At 39.9% G+C, this 7,505-nt stretch overlaps 1 protein-coding gene across 2 annotated transcripts; it reads right to left on the reverse strand.

Annotated features, from left to right (window-relative positions):
- Positions 1–653: 653 nt before the first annotated feature.
- Positions 654–6,961, reverse strand: miip (migration and invasion inhibitory protein). Of its 2 annotated transcripts, none has more exons than XM_050039303.1 (9): positions 6,603–6,961; positions 5,124–5,338; positions 4,215–4,320; positions 4,010–4,121; positions 3,826–3,905; positions 3,604–3,730; positions 2,930–3,026; positions 2,665–2,784; positions 654–1,694 (listed from the first exon to the last, which is right to left on the reverse strand). In XM_050039303.1, the coding sequence occupies exons 1-9, from the start codon at positions 6,835–6,837 to the stop codon at positions 1,572–1,574; spliced, it is 1,215 nt and encodes a 404-aa protein (XP_049895260.1). In that variant the 5' UTR covers positions 6,838–6,961; the 3' UTR covers positions 654–1,571. The 2 variants fall into 2 exon arrangements, with proteins under 2 accessions (XP_049895260.1, XP_049895259.1); XM_050039302.1 differs by having other exon boundaries at positions 2,641–2,784.
- Positions 6,962–7,505: the final 544 nt, after the last annotated feature.

Consider the following 7,505-nt stretch of genomic DNA (forward strand, 5'->3'; position numbering starts at 1 on the left):
TCTGAAAAATGGTTGGACATATTCTTGATTTCAGGGAAGTGGGCTAAAACATAAAGAAGACACTGGTTTGGTCATTTTCTGTAGACTTATTTACAATTGAAGTAAATCACCTGTTGTATCTGGTTTACCTTGCTTTGATAAATGCCAATCAACTAGTACCTTTCTGAAAAATATCTTCGCTGTCTGAGAAGTTCATGGGAGCCCCACTTTAGCGACTGATCACTGCTGAGTCCTGAATGTTGGATTAAAGGTTATTGACAAAGATCTCTCAGTGGGATGTCGTAGTTTCGAGTCAGCTATAGCATCGCTGCGACTCATAATAGCCGTCCAATTAAACAGAGCAGAGCATAAAATCATGCATGAGAATTTGAAGAAGATGATGATGATGGTGAACTTCAGAGGCATCATTTCCCTTCACAACTGCTTGTGGTTGAAATCAAATGTAGTATCACAAAGCCTCATCTCACACAAAAAGCTTTGCTCTCATGTCACAGCATTCCTAGTTCTGAGATGACAATCAACAGCCAGATAACAACACACACACACAGCAGAGGCCTTGCTTTGAACAAGCCGTTTGTGCTACAACATCAAAGTATTGCAGCTTCAGCACTTCACATGAACTCAAAAATAATCACAGATATATTCCTGTTAAATAAAATAACATTTCCTTTATGCTGACTTTATTCTATTGGTCATTTTTGATTATAATTTAATCCAGAACCATTTTGTTTACAGTATCTAACTTCTTTGAATATGTTAGCGTGCAACACACAAACTGAAAACATGTCATAGGTGGGATTGCTATAGTGGTTGACATTAAGTAGAGGTGGTTGTGGGTTTCCGTGATTTGCACCTTCTTTACAGTGCATCGGCCTCAATGTTTCTACAGTGCGTTCTGTCTCACGGTCAGGAAGTGTCAAAGGAAGTTAAAAACAGAAGTATGCGTGAACCTGGGAGCAAAAGCAAACAGCTGGAAAGGGCAAGAGAGGCGATTCAAAATGACTTCCTTAATGTTGTGAAATTTACCAAGCAAACTCAAATTTAGCCTTAGTGACGCGATTCTAAAATAGTCTCCACTGTGGCGTAACATCATGGGCTCTTGCTTCACATCCATGAGGCTGCTGACTGTCACATGTGGAGTCTAAATCTATCCAAAAGTTATTAAGATCAGAACAGAAGAGGAACAAATAAAATGCAACTCCTGCTGACAAGAAATATTCTGTTCTATTGTGTTAATTATTCCCATTTCATTAAACTAATCACATTATGTATACATACATAGACAGGAAACAGCCTAATGTGTTGCATTTCATTCACTAGCTCATTACATTCTTGAAGTCGATTGATTCCAAATTAAGATCAGAAACTTAAAATGTATTCTTTTTTTGTGATCACCACTCGTCTCATATCGAAAAAGAAAGAAAAGCCTGTTTAAAAAAAAGACATTTACCAAAAAACAAAGTACAATACAGAGACTTAAAACAAGAGACAAAAAAGGAAATAATTTTGGGTGGCGTCAAACAGCTCACAGGAACTGCCGTTATCGCTTGAAAGTAGACTTTAATTGTTTGTCAGTGCAAAGGGTAAAATGTGCTTCCTTGTTTTCTTTTGGAGGAGAAGTGTTGGAAGTTGTGACGAGCCAAGCGAGACACATCTGAGATCAGGTTACCAGACACTTTGTGTGCAGAGAGATCCTGAAAAATATTTTTAAAAAAAAGCTAAATGAGAAGTGAGAGATGGACTGTAGGTCCTAACAAGACTTAACGTTTATCTTTTTCTTGGTCACTGTTCAATAACATTAGTCACAGCTGCATTTTGTTTAGATAAGCCAGTTCCAGGGCATGCTGGTTTACTAGGAAAGCTCACTGGGACAATTAATGGAAATGAGCCATGGTTGAAGAAACAGTTTTTAATTTTTTTTTTTTAATATACTTTATTCACCCCCAAATCAGAAACACATATTTTTCCTCTTACCTGTAGTGCTATTTTTCAGTCTGGATTGTTTTGGTGTGAGTTGCGGAGTGTGTCTGCCTTCTCTCAAATATAATGGAACTAAATGGCACTCGGCTTGTGGTGTTCAGTGCCAAAAAATACATTTGAAAAACTCAACAGCAATGTCTCTTTCCAGAAATCATGACCTGGTTACTCAAGATAATTCACAGACCTTGTTGTGAGCAGTTTCATATAGGAACTATTTTCTTCCTACCAAACTACACCCACCAACCGGATCACCGTGCAGAGGAAGTGTGCATCTTCTGCTAGCTTACCTAGCACCACTGAGCTAGCTAACATTACAGCTCAGGTGAGGAGGACGCCATTAATGTTTACATCTCACGCCACCATAAGCATGAGCTTCCCATCCATGAGTAGATGTACGCTTCGTTCCTATAAAGGTCTGAGCCGAGTGCCATCTGGTTCCATTTTAATTGAGAGAAGGCAGACATCTCTACAGTCGATATCTCAAAGACTCAACAACTCACACCAAAACAAATCTAGACTGATAAATGGCACTACAGGTATGAGTAGAAATATGTGTTCTTGATTTAGGGGTTAACTGTCCCTTTAACAGTATTAGTTCCACAAGTGCTTTTCCTACTAGGACAAGTTAAAACGTCCGCTGTGAAAAAGGTCTACACATACTGTAGGAAGCCTGCAGTGTATCACCTCCAGTTCCTTCTCCTGTGCCTCAGTGGAGCGCTTCATGTTCAGACTGCTCTGCAGATCGAGGCTGCTGGGCGGCGGCAGCATGCTCTGACCTGTGTTTGACCAGCCTGAGAGACAGTGCTGCACAAGACAGGAGAGACACATTACGATGAAAAATGGCTTAAGTACAGTGATAAACCTTTGTTACACTTAACATAGAGGTGTTAGCACAATATGTTAAGATCCCAGAGGGATAATGGGACGGCTGAGGAGGTCTCTTACTCACCGATGGTAACCCCAAACTATCAGAAGGATCAAAACTGCATCGCCGATGAGCTTTGTACTTGTAAGGTGGCAGGAGGGTGGAGCGAGGGATGCTGACCCTTACAAATAAAACAAAATGGAAACTAATGAGACGACAGACATGCTGCTGCTACAGTGGTAAAACTTGGTTGATTTTTAGCAGGAATTCTCAAACATTTTCATTGCATGGACCCTCAAATAGACAAATTTTAGACCACACACACACAATTTTGCCTCATCAACCCCTCATTTGATGATGACTTGACAAGTTATATAAGAGCTGATAATACATTAGTCATTCTCAAAAGGGTAAAGGGTGACTCCTGTGAATCTCTGAGGATGCCAGACCCCACAGCCTTGGTGCATAGCCCTTTTATTCTACTTAAATGTGTTTAAAGGAACACACACTACTACTGTACGTACAATTATTTGACAGCAACATTCACAGAAATAAAAGCCAGGAACAGGAACAACAAGGAAAAATGGCACAGTATAAAAAGTCTCAGCTGCACCTAAGGGCACCATCCATCGCCCTCTGGGTTCATTTAGTAGGGACAAAGTGTATCAAATTAAAAATGTCTGTCGCCTGGTGCCACTTAAGTGCTCTGTTGTTCCTAAGTGCTTGTACAAGGCAGTTAAAGGGCACATCATCATTACCTGATGAGAGCTGGCTCAGCGGTAGTGTGAGGGTGGGAGGATTTGTGCTTTTTGCACACTGGGCAGCACTCCTGAGAGTGAAGTGGGACGGGGAACAGTCTGCTGTTAATTTTGTAAGAGAATGTACCTGAACAAAAGGTGAACAAGCAGAGGTGAGCATTACTTGAGCCATCGTGAAAAGAAAAATGAGAGTAGTCTATTTAAATAAATAACCCCTCTTACATTGATGAGTATCTGTGGTAGCCTCTGGACTGTCCTTGTCTGTTAGTGGTGGCAGGACTGAGTGGTTCTCCTCAGAAAATCTATGAGGGGAGAAAATTAATAGTAATTTGATGATGCTATCATCAATCACAGGCAAACATGACACACAATCAGTCGCAAGTGTAATCAAGTGTGAAGCACTCACTCTGCTTGGGGGCGGTGGACACACTCGTCTTTATTGAGCGATCGAAACGTGCGCAAGTCATTGAAGAACTCATCAGAGCGCTCTATCAAGGAGTCCTCAGCATCCAGGACTCCTTAGAGGGAGCAAACATCACCTGTTAAGGCTCTATTATATGACTGTGTGTATAAGATGGAAACAGGTAGACAGAGAGACCAATAAGGCGTACCTGCTATCCAGTCATACCCGAGTAAAGGCTGTAAATGATGCCTATCTGGGGCAGGTATTGCTTCGCATTCATCAGACTGAAATGTGACTCGACTCTGCACCTCCCTCTGTGAAAACAAACAAATAGTAAAAGAAAGTTCATGCAAAAAATGAATCGAAGGTACTCAAATGTTTTTGTTTTTTTTAGATTATTTTTGGGGGCGTTTTCTTGCCTTTCTTGACAGGACAGCTGAGGCATGACAGGAAAGGTGGGAGAGAGAGTGGGATAACACGCAGCAAATGGCCACAGGTCAGAATCGAACCTGGGCCGCTGCACACACTACCAGGTGAGCTAGAAATCACCCCAAGAAACTCAAAATCTAAGTTTTAAATGGTCAACTGTTTACATTTGTGGATCCCAAGTCTCATATTTACCAAATCATCTCCTACTGCAAACCTTCCTACTGGTATAGTTTGTTTAGTTATAGTTTATTTATTTGCACAATAATTACAAATACATAAAATTGAAAGGCAGTAACTTCAGTGCAGGAAGGAAGCTTGAGGCTTATTCAGAGTCCTCTCCAATTTAAACAAATAAAATAAAACTGATATTATTACGTTAAAATTGAAAAAGTTGTTATGAGAAATCTGATGAAATTTGTATTCTTTCAAGCTGTGACACAAGGCTGAGATTGAGCTATGGAAGCCATCTCACAGCCAGTTCCTGTGAGTTTCGAGCGACATGGAGGTGAGTACCTCTTCAGTTTTAGATCAATTATTCCTTTGAGCCAACCAGTTTGAACAATTCTGTTTACTTAACTGAGATTTAGGGAGCAAGTTCAGTCTAATACTGATGATCTACTTGACACTGTACAGCTAATTAAAAACAGAGACAAACTTGAGTAGACTGTCCTTGGTTCTTTTTTCTTACCTGTTTTTTGCTGTGATTTACTAGACAGGACTTGGTGCTGGCCGGCCCAGTATCCTGCAGCCTGCTGTGGACAAAAGGATTTCTGTTGCTGTCGTTGAAAAGGTCAGATAGTGTTGTGTGTCCAGCAGTCCCTCCTTTGTATTTGGAGGTCAAGGGTGGTGCTGGAATAGATCCCTGGATGCCTGTTTGTTTTTCACATGTATCTGATAAAGGTACTGAGGAAAAGATTTTTCCATTAGTGATTCCAGCATTATTACTCATCACATGCACAAGACAGGCTTGCAGTGAAGTGTAAAATGGTAAGGAACACAAAACAACATAAAAAAAACAGTAAAATGTCAGTGCATAAAAAATATAATTCTAAATGTAAAAATAAAAACAGTCATCACAACCCACAATAAAATCACAATACTAGCTTTTTCTGAACCCTTCAACTGCATCCAGGATTTCTCTTATTTCTAAATTTATCAACTTACAGATTCGGGTATAGGCCTACCCCTGAGTGCCTTGATCAAGCCCTCTAAGGCTTTTTTTTTGCAGCTCCCATTCCTGTCTCACATGTACTTATTTGTATTTTTGCACATGTGTAAAATGTGACCCAAGTTTCATACCAAGACATCTCAGCTATCTCCATTACAACTAATCCATCCAATGAGTTACAGTTGTAAGCTCCAGAAGCTAGGTAGTGGACCTGGGTAGTCACCTTTTACAAGTACTTCACAATAAATTGCGTTTAGCTACTTCTTTGTGATTTTTAGAATATACTTAAGGGAGTTTAAAGTGGGTATGACACTCAGTGTTTGACAAATCTGACAAAATATATCTAAGCTTTGTGTTTGATGTGATGTGGTGCCTGTGTCAAGCTCAAGCATGTCAAAATGATTTTAACCTACTGACTTTAGTACAGGGTGTCTACAGGTATCAGACAGTTAAATTTAATGCTTCTTAAGAAACTTTCAAGACGACCTTTAATTACATTTAGGACAGATTCTTGGACAAATCATGTCTTACTTATTTAACCATCACAGGTAAAACATTGCAGGTCTGTAGTATATATGTGGTCTTGTGCAGAGGTAGGTGTCATGTGGGAATATAGTTTAGTTGTTAGAGTGAATTAAGTTGATCTACCACCTCTTTGCCAACAGGTAAGTGCAACTATAAAGAAAAATGACAGTCTTATATTAGTCTTTTAAAGATTTTTAACATTAGAAATGTGGAGCTTCCCTCAATTTAACAAAAAGAAATTAAATGATGTATAAATGAAATAAGATAAATGATGATAATGACTTTTAAGGCCTTGTCATAAAATTGACCTCTGAAAATACTTTTAAGAACCTGTAGACACCCTGTAGTATTCAAATATAATACTAATGAGGACATACACGCAACACCAGTTTTATCAGATAGCTAGCTAGCTAAATTAGCTAATATCTGTTGACTTCTCTTGAGTCTTTGGCCTCACGTAAACAGTTTCATTACCCGCAAACCTCACGGTGGGTTTGGCTAGGGCAGCCCGGGCAGGACCGCGGTCTCCATCGGTTATGGTCAGGATGTCTATCGGCTCCCTCCTCTCCTCACCCTCGTCCTCTCTCTCCCTCTTGCGGCCCTGACTGCAGCCGCTCAGCCGCTCCAGTTTCTCGCTCTGCTGCTTCAGCTGCTTCAATAAATCTTTGTTACGCTCTCGTAAAAAGTCCAGTCGGTCCGTGGAGGACATTTTAAAATTTATAACACTTTTAAATCGCGTTTAACTAGCTGTGAGAGACAGGAAGCACGTTCAGCCTCTTTTCAGATTTAAACCAGACTTCAACAGCTCCATAACAACAGCGCGTTGTCAACAATTATTTGATTGGCTGTGAACCGTCTACCCATCATGCCTTGCAGCTTTCCGAGGTTGTTTCTTAAAGGGACAGACACACATTTGATTTAGGCCACAAACCAAGGCTGCGTCCCACATTACATACTAACATGCTATAAAATATATAAGCTAAAACAGTATGTAAGATTTTTTAGTATGCCAGAAAAAGAAAATGCTGCTTGGTAGTTGAATATTATGCACAACATTAGGAGGGTACAATGAGGGCTTTGAAGATAGTGTGGTGAAAACTCTGTGTAGTCTGGTGTATACGTGTTGGTGACTGTATGTTTGCTTGCACCTAAGGGGTTTATGGAGTTATGATTCTTCATTGCTGGCTACTTAAAATGACACTGGTAGTGGTAGTTCTTAACTTAGTGAGAGACTCAGGATGCCTCAGTGTTCTTCTGAATGACTCATAAGGTCTTTTGTTACAGCAGCTGTCAGATTTTTTAATGTACACTTTTATATGTGGTCTCAGCTGTTGATTATGTCTTAAATGTTTTTTTATGATGTTATTTGTTTGTTGT

Source organism: Epinephelus moara, chromosome 24 (assembly GCF_006386435.1).
Source record: "Epinephelus moara isolate mb chromosome 24, YSFRI_EMoa_1.0, whole genome shotgun sequence".
In the NCBI taxonomy this organism is placed as follows: domain Eukaryota; kingdom Metazoa; phylum Chordata; class Actinopteri; order Perciformes; family Serranidae; genus Epinephelus; species Epinephelus moara.

Excerpts from the sequence above, each read along its gene's own strand:
- miip (XM_050039302.1), bottom strand. The coding sequence starts at position 6,837 with ATGTCCTCCACGGACCGACTGGACTTTTTACGAGAGCGTAACAAAGAT. Across the intron at positions 3,027-3,603 it reads GCTGAGCCAGCTCTCATCAG|GGTCAGCATCCCTCGCTCCA; the intron begins GTAATGATGATG and ends TTTATTTGTAAG. Across the intron at positions 1,695-2,640 it reads TACACTGCAGGCTTCCTACA|GATCTCTCTGCACACAAAGT; the intron begins GTATGTGTAGAC and ends AATATTTTTCAG.